Here is a 19,938-nt window from a genome sequence, read left to right as displayed (position 1 = left end):
CTTTCAAAATCAAGAGCACGATTTTCTAGACAACCTTGGCAGCTCCCCCCATCAGATCCCTTAGACTGAGCTACACCTGTGTTGGCAATAGAAACTCCCCTGGCTCCTGACTTCTCAAAGCCATTGCAATCCGCACTGCCAAGTGCCTTTTCTGGGAGCAGTTATACTTCATTGCTCCGCCAGGCACACTAGTTTTTCATAGATTCCAAGGCCAGAATGGACCATTCTGATCGTCTAGTCTGATCTCCTGTATAGCACAGGCCACAGAACTTCCCCACAATAATTCCTGGAGCAGATCTCGTAGAAAAAACATCCCATCTTGATTTCAAAATGGTCAGTGGTGGAGAATCCACCACAGCCCTTGGCAAATTGTTCCATTGGTTAATCACCCTCGTTGTCAAAAATATATGCCCCTTGTTTCCAGTCTACAGTAGCAAAGTATCACTAGACACTTAGTCAGGTATATTATACCCAAATTCCGTATCCTGCATTCTGGCACACTGCTGATGTGCTCTGTCTGCATTCAGTGTGCTTCATTCCTACCCGACATGCACAGCAATGGCTTGGCGATGGAAACACCCATTGGCATGACATACATTGCTGAGTATTTTCAGCATGATTCACACCCATCAGAGTCAGTTTCAGCCTCTCTGCGGTTTCAGGCAAACATCTTTTTGGTGAAACTTTGTTGCTAGAGTTGTTTGAAAATGTTTTGACTAATAGGTTTCCTTTGGAAAATGCAGTTTCATTAAAATCAGAACTTTTCACAGGAATGTGTTTGATTTTGATGAAATTTCACTGGAAAAATCTTGAAGTGAATCATTTCAGCTTTCTCATTTAATTTCAATAATGTCAAAATGTTTTGTTTCAACTTTACTGTTTTGACTTTTATATTATATTAAAATTAATATTATCTACTATTAAATATAATATATTAAATAGTTTATATTGTTTTGACATTCAATAAGGTAAAATTATTACATTTTAATAAAAACATTTTGATGTTTTGGAATTTCCATTTGGTGGAAAATTTAGACTTTCATTTCAATTTGGAAAGAAAACAAATATTGAAATGTTGGAATTTCCTGCAGAATGGAAATTCCGTTTTCTGCCCAGCTCTTTGTTGCTGCAGCTGCATACATCTTATGATGATTTCAGGCAGCTGGGTTAAGGTTTGGTGAAGTTAGCATATGTGTGTGTGGGGTGGGGGGAGTTGTGTTGTGTGTGTATTAGAATCAGGATTCTAATGGAATGGGAGGTTCCGACTTTATTCCTGAGTCCCCATTGTAGCTCCATTTGCAAAGTTGCTTTCATCATATTTTTTTAAAATTCCAGTGCAAACTTTTTCATTCAGTGTAACCTTCTCCTGCAGCACTGGCAGCCCAGATCCAGCCAGAGCTAGAGAGTGAGCTGGAGAGTAAATAGGCTGGGAGCAAAAGGCTTCATCATCATTGTACCCTAGCTGCTTTTGATGGCTCGTGTTTTCTGTGTTTGAGGCACTTTGCTGGATTGGGTCTGAACCCTCTGAATTGTGCAGGATTGAGCCCTAGCACGATCCCAACTGCTCTGAGTGCTCCCAGTGTTCAGAGGACAGTAGTAATTAGCTGGGTAATGGGATACAATCAAACCTCTGCATTCAATGTCCCATTTCTTGAGCCCAATACATTATGCAGTTCACAATAAATCTGGGACCTTTGGCTTTCTTTTACTACAATGGGGCACCAGCCCCTCCATAATGAGAAATCAAGTTCCCTGGGATGAGTTTGCTCTTCTTCCAGGCTAAGTATGCCATTAACTCTCTGCTTTTGTAATGTCTGTCTTGTTTTGAAGACATACCTTCCCCAGCCTGCTCTCTGCCCTGATCCTGTCTACAAGCTAATGCTCAGCTGCTGGAGACGAGACACGAAAGATCGCCCCTCCTTCCAGGAAATTCACCGCCTCCTCCAACCACCAGCCAGCGAAGAGTGACACTTTGCTTCCCTCACATGTCCTGGTCCTCATCCCACCCCAGAAGATCCACCTGTAAAAACTGAAGCCACTTCACCTGGACTCACAACAAAACCTGGGCAGTGGTGCTTCTTCTACTGCACATTAAACAATCACCATAAGCGGAGAAAAAAGTGAGAAGGAACCAAGCCTAGATCAGACCAAATCCATAGCTCATATGACAAGCTAACTCTGGAATGACAAAGGATGAACAAGGGTTACTGATAGATGTGGCATGTTCCTGTTTATCAGTGGATTCAGTCAAAGAGGATTCTGTTTTCCCATTTTGGAAGGGGAAATGTAAGGTCCATATTCTCCATGAGGAGGCTCCTTGTGCAGGGAGCGTGTGCTGGAATGCATCTGTGGATGGGAGCACACACCAGGAAAGTGCCTGGTAAAAGGAGGGTAGTTGGGGGATGTGCCTAGTGCAGGGAATGCAGGTAAGGAACACAGTAATGCAGGAGTTGCCACTAAAGCAGAGTGGGCTGTGCAATTACAAAGTGAAAACTGAACCTGTCTGGACACTTTTAGGTTTCAGACAGGCTCAACGGATTTAGCATTCGCCTGGTTAGGATTCCTCCCATCCTTGCTTGGTTATAGCCCTTTAGACAGGAGAAAGCCCAAACACATTGTGTAGTACAATATGCCAGCTGCTGGGCTGGAATGTGCATTCTGCTTGGTAGGTGAACATTCCCACTGCAATGGAGGCATTGCTTTCTGAGGAGCATATGGTTTACTGCATCTGCTGCAGGACCAATGAGGAATGACAAGCCACCCATCTAGAGGACAGCAGAAGTGCCCTCCTTTGATCCAGGCATGGCCTCTTGAGAGGGCCTTATGTCCTTGAGAAATGCATTCTGCATCTGCTGTTCATGTTGTCAAGGTAGGGAAATCCTACAGCTACCAGATTAGTGGGGTAGGTGCTAGCTCTGCATTTCCTGAGAATCAGAGTTAGAGAGATATTTTAGATCAAACATTTAATTTCAAAGGGTAGTGGCCATAATCACCCAGTTCCCTCCCCATGTATAACCCCCCTTCTTGAGCTTTAATAAGTAAAGGAACAGGATGTTGCACTGCTCTGGACATCCGCCAGCACCGAGGGCTGCCACTAGCACTCACTCCTGCTTGTAGTAACCTTGAGCACCATGATAACATTGTTTGTTGTGAATATAATGCGTGGAGTTACCACTAATGATAGCTCCTCTCCTACCTACCCCATCTTGACACAGAAGCTCTCTTGGCATGTAATGTTCTATTCTAGGGCTTGGTCTGACCCCCAGCTGTGGTCTGGCAGGATTTCCAGCCAAAAGTACTTGGGACCAATCTAGCCATGGTTGGAGCTTCTGTGAGAATGAATGTGCTCCCCTGGCATCCCCTAGATTTGGCTGCTGCATGCATGAATGATTTGGGCAGTGTCCCTACTGGTCCTGTTTGCTCTGTCAGTTTCCAGTCAATGTACACAAAGGGGCTTGCTGATGCAATGGGTGTGAAATTGAGACCCTTACAGTATGGAATACACCTTTGTTCCCTACAAAGATGCCTGTTGTTTGCATACACATCAGCCCTTGAAATTCAACAGGGAACACAGTTGGTCTGATATGCTCATCCTGAGATACGCAAACCCATAGCACTGTTTCCAGTATACTATAACCTAGCATGGACAGGGCATGCGTATACGGGCGCTGTGCCTGTGCTAAGTGAGCAAACCATTGCAGGGACATGGGCTGTGTGAAATAGTTGGCTGCCTCACTCATCCTGACAGCAGCTGGTATGTCAACACAGCAGCTCTATTTGCATCAGAACCACCTTGGCTATCACCACCTAGCAAGACTTACAATTGCAGTTGTACCAGTTGCCAAGGTGGCTGGAATGACTCATGAACGTGGGTGCCAACCTCAGGGCAGGCTGTTAAGAAACGAGGCACGAACCCCAAACTGGTTGTATGTTCTGTACTTAGATTTCACCAACCAAGTAACAAGTGTGAACTCCTCAACCATTGTAACAGCCTTAACGTGGCTCAGGCACTCAGGGATGTCTTATCACCCAGACAAGCCTGCCTCTGTGATAGATGGTCCCTTACACCAAAAATCACAGCAATATTCAGGTTATACAAGTCCCAAAGTACCACTCACTTAGCCCAGGTCAAGTGCACCCTAGATTTCTCACTAAAGACAATGTTTGTAGTCAATCCTGTAATAAACTACCGAAAGGTTTATTAAAAGAAATAAGAGTTATTTACGGGGTTAAAGCAGGTGCCAAAAGATTATGATAGCTGCTATAATCTGCAAGCTTTATATGTTCTTTGCTTATGTTTAGGAATCTTTGCCCCTCAAAGTCCACAAAGCATTTTTATTCCCTTTGCCCCTGAGTTCAAACTGATGGGACAAACATTTGTGCACGTCACCTCTTCATGGGTGTGGGGGGAGAAATCAACAAGTTTTTTGTCCACAGTGGCTTGTCTTGTGTCTGTAGATCTTTTGTTGGGCAGGAGATGACACTTCTTGTGGTACACTAGTATTTCACACTTTGGTAATGCTTCTCTCCTGACGGTGGTGGGCGTATCCCAGTTTCATAGCAAACGCTTTCATAGTTACAGAACAAATACCTTATATTACCTTATAACATGGGATACAGATATTATAAGTGGAATAATACATGCAGCATCCTACAAGCATTTCATAAAGTATAAACTAAACACATTCTGATAACTCTAATATCTGTTTTAACCATACTAACATACAGGTGAGCCAGACTGGTTTTCAACTCTGTATTTGTCAGTGTTCAGTGAGGCCTGGGCACTCGCCATGAGCTGGCACCTGGTCTGCCAGTGTTACACTCTTACTTTCTAGGATTCCTCTGGGGGCTCACAATGTTGCTGGGAGTGTGGGTAATTTCCCTGAGTGAAATTATGCATTTTGGGGTGGAGTGGGGAGGATGGGCTGAACCTGGGCACGTTCAGTGCTTGTGCATTCCCAACTACACAGGGATCCAAATATTGCAGACTGCAGTGGTGCAGCCAACGCTAAGCTAACAGCTTCATGCCAGACACTGCAAACAGCTAGTAGAACCACCACTTGGGATGGCTGTTGTTTGCAGTCCTAAGCTGTTGCAAGCTTAATGCATTCCAAGCAACAGTTAGTGGTGACATATTCTTAGCTAGTATAGACTGGCCTTTGTGCATGATGATGGGAGGAGACAGGTTCTGAGCCTATACATAAAAAGCACTCAGCGCTATATTCTGTTTATTTTTCTCCATACAAATAGTAAGTACCATCAAAGAAATGATAGGAAAATAATTCAAATTGCATCAAGAGCAGAATTGTCATTCCTGTATTCCCTGAAATTCAAAAAAAATAGAGAAGTTCCTTAGCACTTTTCTTTCCTATGAAAATGAAATCTGTCATTCAGTCATAGCTGCGATCCCAGGCCCCATGGCCATAAGATCAGTCTCTGCGCACAAAGCACTTCCAGTCTTGGGCAGGTTAAGGCAAATGGCAAAGCTTTAGTCATGCTAAAAGCTGTTTAATCTCTCCCATGAAAAGGACCTTTCTGGAATCTCTGATCAGCATGGGACTGAGACTAGGCTCAGGAATGACAAAGGGTGAGACTTAACGGATTTCTTTCAAAGGCTAATTTGATTTGCTGGGTCCTGAGTTCTAGCAGGGTTTCCCTGCAAGGATTGGTCACCCTAAACTACTAACATAGAGTATTTTCTTTCATTGCTTAGGTGTTCACAGTTTTCATCAAAAACCTCCCTCATTTTGGTGCCAGACACGACCCAGAGTGTCCTAGCCCCCTTCTATATTGTAGGAACTATCGTTTAAAAATCATGCTTAAGCACAGTTTAAATGTGATTGTAGCCAAATTGGATTCTAACATGATTTGGTTGGTCAGGTAACATAGGCAGGGCCCTTCCTAGGCTAGGGAATGGAGGTGTTACCCTGAAAGTTGGATTTGGGCACCCCTAGAATAACCTGCTTATCACCCCCTTACTCTATGCCTCCCAAGGTCTGAGTTTCCAAGGCCGTTAAGGAAAACACTAAAGGACACAGATATAACCTTCCGATTAAATGATTTTATTAAGATAACTAATAATCCCTGCTACAGGGTATTCTAAGAATAAAAATCAGAGACAAATCCCTTGTTGCAAGTTGAAGGGAATTTAAACTGCAGTAGTATACAGTCTAAATCAGGGGTGCGCAAACTTTTTGGCCTGAGGGTCACATTAGGGTTCCAAAACTGTATGGCGGGCCGGGTAGGGAAGGCTGTGCCTCCCCAAACAGCCTGGCCCCTGCCCTCTATTCGTCCCCTCCCACTTCCCGCCCCCTGACTGTCCCCTTCAGAACCTCCGACCCATCCAACCCCCCTCCTCTTTGTCCCCTGACCTCCCCTCCCCGCTCCCTGTCCCTTCATTGCCCCGACCACTAACCACACACCCACTCCCTGACAGGCCCCCCAGGACTCCCATGACTATCCAACCGCTCCCTGTTCTCTGTCCCCTGACTGCGCCCCCCCGAACCTCCACCCCATCCAATTGCCCCCTGCTCACTGTCCCCTGACTGCCGCCCGGGATCCCCTGCCCCCTATCCAAGCCTCCCCCCCAGCTCCCTGCCCCCTTATCATGCTGCTCAGAGCACCAGGATTGGCAGCCGTAAGTAGTGCATTCCTATGGGGAGCAATTTAATACACAACACCGGTGGCTCTCGCAGGAGCTCGCAGCCCCACCACCCAGAGTCCTGGCAGCACGGCAAGATGAGGCTGTGGGGGAGGGGGGCTAAGCTCCCCAGCCGGGAGCTCAAGGGCCGCGCAGGACGGTCCCGTGGGCCGCATGTGGTCCGCAGGCTGTAGTTTGCCCACCTCTGGTATAAATGATGCACTCTGCCACAGATGGCCAGTCTGTGACAGATCAATGACAGCAGTTCTTAATTTACACTTTACATTTTACATAGGTAAATTACAATGAAAACACATACACACGTCTTAAGCATATACATACTAATACTAAACTACACTTATGCTCTACTATAATTAAAACTAACAGGCCTACACTACTGAGTCCACTGTGCTGTCAGATGCTGCTGGGTCACCTCTGGTTACCTGCCAGTTTAGAATGTTCCTTTGAAATTCTCTCTCTCCTTCTCTCTATCTAGCAGTCCTTCCAGCAGATCTTCTCGCTGGCTCCTGACTTTGCCTGCTGATCGTCTCCCTTTTATACTGTCCTATCCAAACTTTCTTTTGTACTATTTATTTTTAACCTCTGCTGAGCGTGCTCATCATCAAACATTCCCTCATCCTTAGCTACCAGGAGAAGTAGCCCCAAGCTAGCCCAGACTGGCGCTGCTTGACTGTTCCTTACCCTTATACTGCACATGCTCACTTGCATTATTTCTACCTTAGAGACACAATCACTTCATTCGACCTTAGTGCCCAGACTCCAGATCTAGCCTACTTTGTGGCCATATCTCATTTTACTCTCAGGTCTGGTCATGTGACTTACAATGTTCAATGGTAAATGACCTGCAGCATACAGTTGGTGAAGTGACACTTGCTTATTCCAGAGGGAAGCCAGAGACACCGAATGGGGGGTAGGAATACAAAATGGAATCTCGGGGAATTTTTTGGTATCAAAGAATTCAGGAAGTTTCCTCCCATCCTCACTGGCTCACCAATCTGTGTTAGAGCCCCACTCACATCATTTAAATGGTGCTGAGGCCTGAATTGTAAACTCTGCTTTACATTAGTGTAGCCGGGCCTCAGCTCTAAGTAACTCAGGGACTAGGAAAGATTTGCAAACACTGCTTTTAAGTGTGACTGCTCTCCCGTCACTGAGCCAATTCCTCCAGCAGCTTCTGCTCTACAAATCAAACTCAGTGATCTAGTGAGGTGCTCTCACAGCAGAGACAAGAGGCTGTGAGATCTCTTCCTGCATGTGACTCCTGGGAATGGAGGGAAGGGAATCCGAGCAGAGGACAGCATCTGAACCAAGTGCAAGGAGGACAAGGACCTGTGGGGGTGAATGTAGTAAGTGCTGGCACCAGTCAGCCGTGGAGAATCATCCCATGAAGAGATGGGGAGGCCAACAGTGGGAGTTGAAGGCAATAGGCATGTGCAAAAAGGTCCTATAGTGAGAGTGGCTGGACAGATTAGAAAGGGATGTGACAAAGGGAAAGAGGAGAGATGGACATGATGGAGGGAGGACGATGCAGAAAAGATGGTGGAGGATCAGTGGCAGGAAGAAGGAGGAGGGATGGTCCAATGTTTAGGGCAATAGCCTGGGAGTCAGGAGACTAGAGCACAACAGGATCCATCTAGTTCAGGATCCTGTCTCCAGGTGGGGCCAGTACCAGCTGCTTCAGAGGAAGGTGCAAGGAACATGGAGTTGGACATGTCACCTTTACCAAAGCGCTCTGGCCCCATGTACAGCAAATGTATGGTTTGGCACAACCCTTCTCAAGAACCAAGGGATTGTGGGACTGGTAGTCGGGAAGAGGGGGAGGGGCACGGGCACATGGGAATTGTAGTGGGGCTGCAGTGTATGCTGGGAAAGGGAAATAAAGGAGTTCTGTATTGCCCAGGGTGGGGGGATGGATGGCTTGTGTTGTGCTGGGGTTTGGAGTAGATGCTCATAGTGGTCTCTTCTGGCCTTACGATCTCTGGGTTCAAACTTGTGTGGGCCTTGCCACAGAGAGAAAGAAAGAAACATGGAGAACACAGAAATGGCTGGTGGGTCTCTGGGACAGAGTGGAGGCCGTGGCTAAAGGTGAGAGGGAGGTACCCCAGGACAAGGGAGTTCATTTACCTGAGAGTTTGTTCAGAGAGCTTTTCAGAGGGTGAAGAAATCGATGCTGAACATTGGCACAGGGCTTGAAGGAAGCCTAGGGTGAGCATCTGCTTCTTGTCATGCTGTTGTGGAGGGCTTTGTGGGTCAGGGTGGGAGAAAGTCTCCCCTTATTTCACTGTGTCAAGAGTAGGAGATAGCTGAGACCTGAGGGAAGGCTGTGGCTCCATGCAGGTGCAGTTAGCTTACTGGAGCTCTTGGTATTTGGACTCTCATTGAACTTGTTTGCTCTAGAAGGGCTGGTGTTTTCCTAACTTAGAAGCAGAGCTAAGTTAAACTATTCAACCAGGTGAGAGAGAAGTCAAGGCAGAGTTGGAAGGGGAAACTGAGGCAATTGCTGTATCACCAGGTGTGATAAAAGCAGGTGGTATAGAGCAATTCTGGACATGGACTGGAGAAATTCACAGTGAAACCAGTGGAAACTCCTTAATCTTCCACTCCCCTCTGTAAAACAAGCAGTCGCACTGGTTTAACACCATACGGTTAAATGGCTACAAGTCTGTGTGTAGGAGAAATACATAAGGAGGGTAACTTGGGAGTACTTACATTTACCACCAAGTGACAATAAGGTCCCACAAAGGAGTTGGCTGATGAAGATGCTCCGGCGGCCTGCAGGGCACCCTTCTACCTCTATTTGAGTCCATATGGCTGAAATCTGGTTTGCTTACATGCCTCTGTGCACAGGGCACGTGAACTGTTTTCATTCTGGTTTGGTAGGATTGTACATCCACTTAGCACTCACTTAGCAGGCATGTGATGACCACACATCCTAGTGGTTGTCTCCAGGGCAGTCAGGCCCAGCTCAGATGAACTTGAAGGCAATGACAGCAGACTTAACCTAGTTTGTGTGACTTTTGTTTCTTCACACAAACTTGCACCGAAATAGCCTGTCCGTTTCAGTTCACACCTTTCTGATCAACTTCAGCAAATTCTAACAAGACACTTTTCTTTTGAAATATGAATGTTCCCACAGTGACCTGCCACGAAATAACAGAAGATGTAAATTAAAAGCCTTTGGATTATTTTGGTGCAAGTTTGTGGGGAGATCAGTCTTGGCTGTGATAGAGAAGGGGGAGCCAGTGGATGGTGCAGAGAAGGAATTGATAACAGATTGGTGGGCCACTAGGTGTGGGATGGGTTGGTGTGGGGTCAGAGGAGGAGGTTTTAACAGGCATCAGGTTTAAAACAAACAAAAGGAAGTATTTTTTCACACAACACAGTCAACCTGTGGAACTCCTTGCCAGAGGATGTTGTGAAGGCCAAGACTATAACAGGATTAAAAAAAGAACTAGGTAAGTTCATGAGGGATCATTGGCTCATCAATCAATCATCAGTGGTGTCAAGGCTGATTCCCTACTCTGGCACTTTGAGTGCAGAAGGTGGGGGGCCCGCAAGGATTATAAAAATGAATACTGGCCATTCCAGGCTTGTATTAAACTCCCAACATTACAGCTTCTCTCTAACCTTGGATGGGTAGATGCTGCCAATACCCAAATGCAAAAAAACCCCTTTTGAGAATCCAGAAAGGAGCACTTGGGAATTCCTTCCTGTGGGGTACCCTCAAACCCCTTCACTCCCACTCCAGGGAAGAGCTGAGAAAGAAAAACAAAGGAAATCAGCTGTTGCCCCCAGCTAATTAAACAACATGCACAAACCTCTTAGGGACATAAAAATTCAATCCTGTTCTTAAGAAAGGTAAATTTTATTAAAAACAAAAGGAAAGAAAATACATCTGGAAGTTAGGCTTTTTGCTAGATTGAAAAAAACCAAACCACAAAAATTAAGCATCAAGATAGCTCTCTTGAGGTTCAACTTAAAGGTTACAAGCAAAACAAAAGCACCTGGGGTTAGCACAGGGGAGTCCACAAGCCAGTAAGAAATAAAAGAAATAACCCTAATCGTGTCTTCCTAGACCTTCCCTGACTTACTTATATATCTGGGGTTTCAGATAAGCAATTTCTAGGTATGATCTGATGGTTCTTCATACCTGGCTTAAAGCTTCTTACATCATAGTTCAGCCCTGTTTCTGTTCTGCATCTCCTCTCTCCAGTGAACAACAGACAGACAGACAAAGGGAAAGTTTTTTTTCCAGTTTTAAAAAGTTCTAGCCCTCCCATTGGCTCTTTTAGTCAGGTGCCCACTCCCTTCTTTTTACCTATGGGCTTTTTAAACTCTTTACAGGTAAAGCAAGTAGAGAACAGCTACCAAGAGGGATTTTATAGCTAACTGGCTGGCTGGTTGTCCATAAAAGGAAACTTCCCCCACCCCTTCATTTATCACAAATGGCTATCAGCCAGGATGGTCAGGGATGATGTCCCTACCCTCTGTTTGCCAGAAGCTGGGAATGGGCGGCAGGGGATGGATCACTTGATGATTACCTGTTCTGTTCATTCCCTTCTGGCATTGGCCACTGTTGGAAGACAGGATACTGGGCTAGATGAACCTTTGGTCTGACCCAATATGGCCGTTCTTATGTTATAGTATTCAGAAAGGGCTGGACAGAAGGGAAAGCTTGGTTCTGCAAACCATATGCCCAAGGCGCTGGAATCCACTCAATGTCTGTTCCTCACCTCAACACATGCACAGCTGTGAAACAAACCCAAACACAAGACAAATGTTATATCAGAACTCTTACCACATCTGATGACTCCCTTTTTTACAGCTATCTGCATCACAGACTGATGAAGGTAAAGATAGGGCCCACAATGGAACTATGATTCCAAATCTGCTGTGGAATTCAAACTCTGCAGCCTGGAACCATCTCTGAGCAGGGCATTGCATTTGGTTTCAGCAAGCTAGATATCTTTAGTTTTACAGGCACTTAAAAAAAATCAACCAAAGAGAGGGAACAAAATCATGTTGGAGTTTGCTTTCAGAAAGCCAAGCTGGGCTTTTTTTTGGTCCAGTTTTGGAAAAAGGAGCTCATCTGCAGAGCTGTATTCAAGAGCAAAGCTTGCCAACAGAGCTGAAAAATTCTGACCAGCAGAGTACTGTGTCCAATTTTGGTCACCAATGTATAGAAAGGATGTAGAGAAACTGGAAAGGATCCAGAGGTGAGCGACAAAGATGATCCAAGGGATGGAATGCAAAGGCTGAGCAGAGGCTGAACGAACTGGCTATGTTTAGTTTGGAAAAGAGGAGATTAAGGGGGATATGACAGCAGTCCTCAAATACTTAAAAGGCTGCCATAAAAAAGATGGAGAAAAGTTGTTCTCTCTTGCCACAGAGGGCCGGACAAGAGGCAATGGGTTCAAACTACAGCACAGCAGATTTAGATTAAATCCCAGGAAAAACTTCCTAGCTGTACGAACAGTCGGACAATAGAACAGACTTCCTGTGGAAGCTCCTTCACTGGAGGTTTTCAAAAGGAGGCTGGAGAGCCACCTGTCCTGGATGGGTTAGACCCAACAAATCCTGCACCTTGGATGGGGGTTAGTGATGTAGAATTCAAACCCTTGCAACTGCCTCCAGTACTGGTTTCACTGTCAGAGCCAGGTCAGGTCCCATGCTTAGATGCATAGATTTAGATGTGTACAGTTGTTTCCATTCACACCAATAAGATGTTGGCAAATTAAACGACATTTTTTTCCCCCTCTGGTGTTTCTCTCGCAGCTCAGACCAACTCTTCTAGAAAATAGATAAAGTTAAAGCAGCTAATTAGGAAACTGTCCAGTTACTTCTGCCCCAAACTGACCTCCATCATCTTTAAATTGCTGGAGAATGTCTCAATTCTAAATGAGTATCATAATGAATTTGCTAGTATGTATGTGTCACCACTGCCCTCGGCTGCCTAGAATCAAAACCGATTCACTATGTGTCATATACTTGACACTGCTGAAAGTTAATGGAGACTCTCCAGTAGCTCCAATAACAGGGAGTCTGACTTTTTCTCCTCTCCTACCCCCCGTCAAATGGTAGGGTCTGAGTTCTGTTCCCATCAAGCTGCAGGAGACCAGGGTTTGCAGCAAGGTGACTACTGTAATGTGCTAAGTAGCCATGAACTTGTTACAGGATCAACAATACGCTGAGCTATTTGCAAAATATTAATATGAAAACAAGCAGACCCTCTGTGTCAGACTGACCTAGCCCAAGCAATGTTTGGGGCTCCCTTTGCTGCAGCAGTCATGAAGTAGCAAACATTGGACTCCAATCATCACTTATGGACTAAGATTTTTAAAAATGGCTTGTCACACTTGAGTTCCTAAATCCATTCTGGTCACCTAAAGTAGTGGATGGATTTTTTCCCCACAAAGTGTCAAGGACCCAGCAGCAATCACTGAAATCAGTGGAACTGCTGGCTGCAGTGTAGCATTTCTCAAAACCAGACCACTTCTTTAGGCACCTAAATATGGATTTAAGGTACTAACTTTAGCCCCCTCTCCCCTTTCATAAAAAATCTTGGCCATTGAAGTCATGGCAAAACTCCATGACAAGAGAATTGGGCCCAACATTGAAAAGTTGTGCTATGCTATCACCAGCAATATTGGTGCATTTTCAAGGAAGTAAACAAAAGGGATTTCTGGATTTGATAGCATAGCTAAATCTTGTATGCAGTGTAGTTGTAGACATGTCAATCCCAAGATATTAGAGAGACAAGGTGAGGTAATATATATGATATTAGCTCATCCATCTTGTCTCTCTAATAGCTAAATCTTAACATTTTGCCTCCCTAAATTCCCTCTTCAATTTCACTTGAATATTGTCCTAAACTGTTTTGTAGTGTTGATGTGATATTGGCTGCATTCTGCCCTAGAACTTGCTGCCTTTCCCTGACTCATGTGTATATACAGTTTGTAAAGATGTTTGTAAAACTCTTTGGGTCCTTTGGGATAAAAGATGCTATAAAAGTGTACGATCTAGTAGGTATTATTAATAATTGTTAAGCTTCCTAGCAACCACAGGTGCAAAAGCCTCCTTTCTCATAACATGGAACAAAAGCCTATTGCACACAGCAGGTGCAAAGCTGCACCTTGTGTTTTCACTTACGCCAGTGCTAATTGTGTGCAAAGAGGGTGTGAAATACAACCATTGGGAGTTGGTGGCATTCTGCACATACGTTGCAGATGTAAATACTGACACAAGGTGCACAGTAGTGGGAAATTGGGCCCTAGACTTCCCTCGTGCAACTTGGCAATGTGCCCCAAATTTGAATTGGTGAAGCATGGAGAGTTTTATAAAAGAGCTTGCCTTTAAGAGGTGTGGAGCACCTGTAGCTCCCATTGACTCCACCTGTAGTTCAGCATGATCAGCATCTTTGCAAAGCAGGTCCATAAAGGGCAACAGGTCAGATTTCCTCTCCCAGCAGTAAGTCATCATCAGTATAAATCTACTGACTTGAATGAGGTGAGAAGGAGAAGAATGTAGCCCGTATCTAACTGATGTGGATGGTTTATTGCTCTGTGCCTGTGTTGTAAATACCAAGCGTATCTGTTTAATGAACCTTCATGTCTGTTTTCCTGCCCTCCCCAACTGCAGAAAGTATGTCTCTGAAACAATGTCGTGACTCCGTTGCTGGAGCTAACAGGTCCTTGTGCTGTACAGCTCAACCTAGTGCAGAGCATGTCAAATAGCGTCTTCCATTCCTAACACATAGTACTCGATCTAATCACAGTGTCTAACTCCAATACTCATGCCAAAACTGCTCTCTACAAGTGCTCTGTATTTGAAAAGGAGACATGATACACATGTATAGTTTTCTGTAGTTCCTTATTTATTCTCTGTAAGAACACTCTGAATTGTACTTCTGTAAAATGATCAATTGTAAATAACAATCATCTTTAAAAACCCAGGCTGCTTCCCGTGTTATGTCTGTGCAAACTGCAGGATGGTCCAAGTCATGCGTTGGTGTGTGTGTAAGTGGGGGGAGTCCCGTTCTCATGCGCTGCCCTTCACTGACTGAGACCAGCACAGAGACCTGTGTGCTTTGCAGCAGGGAGCAAAAACCATTACTTCCCCTTTGAGTGAGGACTGGAGGGCTGGCTGTAGCCCGCTCCAGATCCCATCAACACAGACCAGTCCAAGTTTTGCCTCCTTCAGGGTCTGAGGGATGACTATGTCTATGCTGCAGTTGGTGGTGTGATTGCGGCATGGGAATGCATACCAGAGCTAGCCTTAATCTAGCTAGCGTGGCTAAAAATAGTACAGATGCAGCAGTATGGGCTTCAGCGCAGGCTGTACAAGCCCCCCAGGGATGCTGGTTATGATTACCATGTTCCTAACCTGCGCCAGGTCTATGCTGCTACATCTTTATTACCATCTTTAGCAGTGCTCACTAGATTAAAGATTGTGCGGGTATATCTACCCAGTCCACAATCACACCTCTGACTGCAGTGTGGGCAAGACACATGAATATGGTCTTTGTCTGCCAGCTAGCCAGGGCAGGAGCTCCTGAGTTCAGCCTCCAACCCTCTCTCCTCACAAATCCCTAGGCGCAAGCTGCCGGGGCTGGCCTGGATGCAAAAGGTGCCTGGGGACCCATGGACCTGAGTTTGAGAGCTGTGGATTCTCACACAGGATCCTGCTCTGGCTGTCTCTATAGTGATGCTCCTGGTTAAATGGTTTCCCTTTTGGGTGCTGGAAGTCCTGCCAATTCAAAGACAAGGGTCGCAAGTTCCCAAGCCAGATTTCTCTTTCATGTGCAAAGAGTGGTTATTTATATTGCAAAAATGCCTGAATGTCCCAGGATCAAGGCCCCCACATGCCAGGCCCCGTACAAACACGTCACAACAGGCAGTCTGTGCCCTGAAGAGGTTAGGCTAACAAGACGAGACAGGTGGATGGGGGAATGGATATCCGATACAGGGATGAGGGATAAAGCAAGTGGCTGGGCTGATGGTTAGCAATGTCTTTGGTTTGGTCACTGTCTGCCCCACAAGCTGGCTGGCATGCTATGCTACACCAGCCTTGAGCATGATATGGCACATTGGTAGCATGCCACATGCACCAAGGGTTCTCTCATTAAACAGCTTCTGTAGGATAGCTCATTGCACACACTGGGGGCTCCTTGCATCCCTCCCCCAGGCTGCCTCAGTGCCACCATCCCATCCCCCTCTATTTCAGAGACTCCCTGCATCTTCCCCACCCCTTCCCTCATGCCAGGGGCTATTCGTGCCCCTTTGTGCCCCTTTCTCCTCATGCCTCCCATTTCTCCCTTCCACCCCATTCTCTGCTGTACCCCTCCCCAGCAGGGGCATGGTGTGATTCCCTAGGCCAGGGGCTCTGTGTGCCCTCTCCCCCCACACCTGGGTTCAGCATTCTCTCCTGTCCCTTCTACGGAGCCTCGGTGTGCCTCTGTGCATCATCCTATTATTTATCATCTTTCTGTCTGGGAGACAAGTCATTCAGGGGGTCACTGTGTTATCTGAAGTGGGGTGTGTGATGGGTTTCCCCCTCCTTCGGGGTGCCGCCTGGGACTGGGGTACCACTGAGCCTGCCTGGCCCACCAGCCTGGGTTCTTCTTCGAGTGCTTGCTCATGTCGATTCCACTGTAGGAGACTTTTGCCCTAGCGGTACACATAGGGCCAGCTGTGGCGCCCTCTAGAGTGATGCGCTCATGGCGCGGTATATCAGACGCTGCTGGCCCTACGCCCTCTCAGTTCCTTCTTACCACCCATGGTGGTCAGTTGGAGCACCTTTGTCCCTTGCTTCGCAAGTGGTCAGCAGTTTCTCTTCATAGTGAATGCCAGTGAAAATGAGGTAGGATCAGAGTCTAAAATAGGGAAAGAACAAGTCAAAAACTACTTAGACGAGTTAGATGTCTTCAAATCACCAGGGCCCTGATGAAATGCATCCTAGAATACTCAAAGAGCTGACAGAGGAGATATCTGAGCCATTAGCAATTATCTTTGAAAAGTCATGGAAGACGGGAGATATTCCAGCAGACTGGAAAAGGGCAGATATTGTGCCCATCTATAAAAAGGGAAATAAGGACAACCCAGGGAATTACAGATCAGTCAGCTTAACTTCTGTACCCAGAAAGATACTGGAGCAAATAATTAAGAAATCAATTTGCAAACACCTAGAAGATAATGAGGTGATAAGTAACAGTCAGCACGGATTTGTCAAGAATAAATTGTGTTTTCTTTGACAGAATAACAAGCTTTGTGGATGGGGGAAAGCGGTAGATGTGGTATATCTTGACTTTAGTAAGGCTTTTGATACTGTCTCGCATGACCTTTTCATAAACAAACCAGGGAAATACAACCTAGGTGGAGCAACGATAAGGTGGGTGCATAACTGGTTGGAAAATCGTTCCCAGAGAGTAGTTATCAGTGGTTCACAGTCATGCTGGAACAGCATAATGAGTGGGGTCCCTCAGGGATCAGTTCTGGGTCCGGTTCTGTTCAATATCTTCATCAATGATTTAGATAATGGCATAGAGAGTACACTTATAAAGCTTGCGGACGATTCCAACCTGAGAGGGGTTACAAGTGCTTTGGAGGATAGGATTACAATTCAAAATGATCTGGACAAACTGGAGAAATGGTCTGAAGTAAACAGGATGAAATTCAATAAAGACAAATGCAAAGTATTCCATTTAAGAAGGAGCAATCAGTTGCACACATACAAAATGGAATATGACTGCCTAGGAAGGAGTACTGCAGAAAAGGATCTGGTGTTCATAGTGGATCGCAAGCTAAATATGAGTCAACAGTGTAACACTGTTGCAAAAAAAACAAATATCATTCCGGGATGTTTTAGCAGGAGTATTGTAAGTAAAACATGAGAAGTAATTTTTCCGCTCTACTCCTCGCTGATTAGGCCTCAGCTGAGCGCCACATTTCAGGAAAGATGTGGACAAATTGGAGAAAGTCCAGAGAAGAGCAACTAAAATGATTAAAGGTCTAGACAACATGGCCTATGAGGGAAGACTGAAAAAATTGGGTTTGTTAGTCTTGAGAAGAGAAGACTGAGAGGGGACATGATAACAGTTTTCAAATACGTACAAGGTTGTTACAAGGAGGAGGGAGAAAAATGGTTCTTCTTAACCTCTGAGGATAGGACAAGAAGCAATGGGCTTAAATTCAGCAAGGGCAGTTTAGGTTGGACATTAGGAAAAGCTTCCTAACTGTCAGAGTGGTTAAGCACTGGAATAAATTGCCTAGGGAGGTTGTGGAATCTCCATCATTGGGGATTTTTAAGAGCAGGTTGAAAAAACACCTGTCCAGGATGGTCTAGATCGGGGTGGGCAAACTTTTTGGCCTGAGGGCCACATCTGGGTATGGAAATGGTATGGTGGGCCATGACTGCTCACAAAATTGGGGGCTGGGGTGCAGGAGGGGGTGAGGGCTCTGGGATGGGGCCAGAAATGAGTTCAGGGTGTGGGAGTGGGCTCTGGACTGAGGCAGAGGGTTGGGGGGGCAGGAGGGGTGAGGGCTCCAGCTGAGGGTGCAGCCTCTGGGGTGGGGCTGGGGATGAAGGGTTGGGGGTGCAAGAGGGTGCTCTGGGTTGGGACCAAAGGGCTCAGAGGGCAGGAGGAGGATCAGGGCTAGGGCAGGGAGTTGGGGTGCAGGAGAGGGTCAGGGGTGCTTACCTCAAGCACCTCCTGGAAGCAGTGGCATGGCCTCCCCCCCGAGGCTCCCATGCAGAGGTGTGGCCAGGCAGCTCTGTGCACTGCCCTGTCCACAGGCACCGCCCCTGCAACTCCCATTGGCCACAGTTCCTGGCCAATGGGAGCTGCAGGGGCTGCACTTGGGGTGGGGGCAATGTGTGGAGGGGGGACATGCTGCTGCTTCTGTGAGCCGTGCAGAGTGGGGCAAGCCCTCAACCCCACTCCCTGGTGGGAGCTCGAGGGCTGGAATAAAATGTCTGAAGGCCCCCCGGGGCATAGTTTGCTCCTCCCTCCCCCCCAGTCTAGCTAATACTTAGTCCTGCCTTGAGTGCAGGGGACTGGACTAGATGACTTCTCGAGGTCCCTTCCAGTTCTATGATTCTATGATTCATCTGTTTAGCCTTGTGCTTCTCTGTAAATAGTTTGAAGCGTTGTTAATTAATAGTTAAGTACCCATTAAGTGTTTAGTTAGATAGTGTCCCAGTGGGGACTTTGCCATGCCCCGATCTCCAGGTTTCAAGCCTGCTCATAGTGTAACAGGCCTATGCCTGTTAGTGACCAGCACAAAAGCTGTTTGCAGTGCTTTGGGGAAACCCATATAGAGGAGTGTTGTCGTATCTGCCAGAACTTTTGTAAAAGGACTCAGAAGGAGCACGGCATCCACCTCAGGGCACTCCTGATGCAGGCTGCCCTGCATCCAGCTTCAGAGTCAGTGAGGCCCGAACTGGCACCCAGCTCTTCAGCTTCGGTGCATAGCACACCTCCGGCACCGGGGTCCTCCTGGCACTGATCCCTCTCACCGGTGCCAAAGAAGAAGCCTAAGAAGATGGCATCAGCCAAGCCTGACAAAGGGGGTCTGGGCAAAGGACCCTGTTCAGGCCTTCCACCCATTCCGGACCCGTTGAAGGGTTCAGCCACGGGGGTTCCTCCCACAGAATGGACCCACCACCAACTCTGGGGAGCGGTAAAGGGCCTAAGCAAATGGTGCAACAGGTCCCCTCTGAGGGTCCAGCCCCGGGAGAGTCCTCAGCACCTCCGCTGCATGTGGCAAAGGACCCGGCTAAGGCTCGCCATGAGGGCAAGCCCGCTGGAAAGGCCTTGCACAAATAAGGTGAGCACCGCCAATCTCCAGAGCCAAGACAGCCAGAGGTCGCCACGACAGCCAGAGGTCGCCACTTTCGTGGTCTCCGTGTCAGCCCAGGTCTCTGGCTAGCTACTACGAGTCTCTGGCTCCGTGGTCTCAATCTCCGTCATCGTGCCAAGGTTCGCTCAGGCGTTGTTGATCACCCCGGTACTGGTCCTCATCCTACCGTCTGTCACCATTGCCGAGACCTTGAGGATGCTCCTGACACGACGCCGGGACGCCTATCCCCGGCACTGGTTGGACTGGTCCTGGTCTCCGGCGATGACCAGGAGCCATCAGACTCAAGCCTCCACAGCTTCGTCCTGGTCGCCGGAAGGAGACAATTTCTCAGGCTCGGAGGCACAATTCAGTCCCTCACCCAGACAGTGTGAGTGGGCTCTGGAGGGTGCATCAGTGGCATTGGTGCTGACCTGGCACCAA

At 46.8% G+C, this 19,938-nt stretch overlaps 1 protein-coding gene across 1 annotated transcript in view; it reads left to right on the top strand.

Moving 5' to 3' along the window:
* The window catches only part of DDR2 (discoidin domain receptor tyrosine kinase 2), a 172,643-nt gene extending 159,321 nt beyond the window's left edge, over positions 1-13,322 (top strand). Inside the window, exon 17 of the mRNA XM_027818677.3 lies at positions 1,831-13,322. Coding sequence (XP_027674478.1) covers positions 1,831-1,968 — 138 coding nt within the window. The 3' untranslated portion in view covers positions 1,969-13,322. The remainder of the gene's footprint in view (positions 1-1,830) is intronic.
* The last annotated feature ends 6,616 nt before the right edge of the window (positions 13,323-19,938 follow it).

The sequence above is a fragment of the Chelonia mydas genome, chromosome 8 (genome assembly GCF_015237465.2).
Source record: "Chelonia mydas isolate rCheMyd1 chromosome 8, rCheMyd1.pri.v2, whole genome shotgun sequence".
NCBI lineage: Eukaryota > Metazoa > Chordata > Testudines > Cheloniidae > Chelonia > Chelonia mydas.
This window is presented reverse-complemented; position numbering and strand designations above follow the sequence as displayed.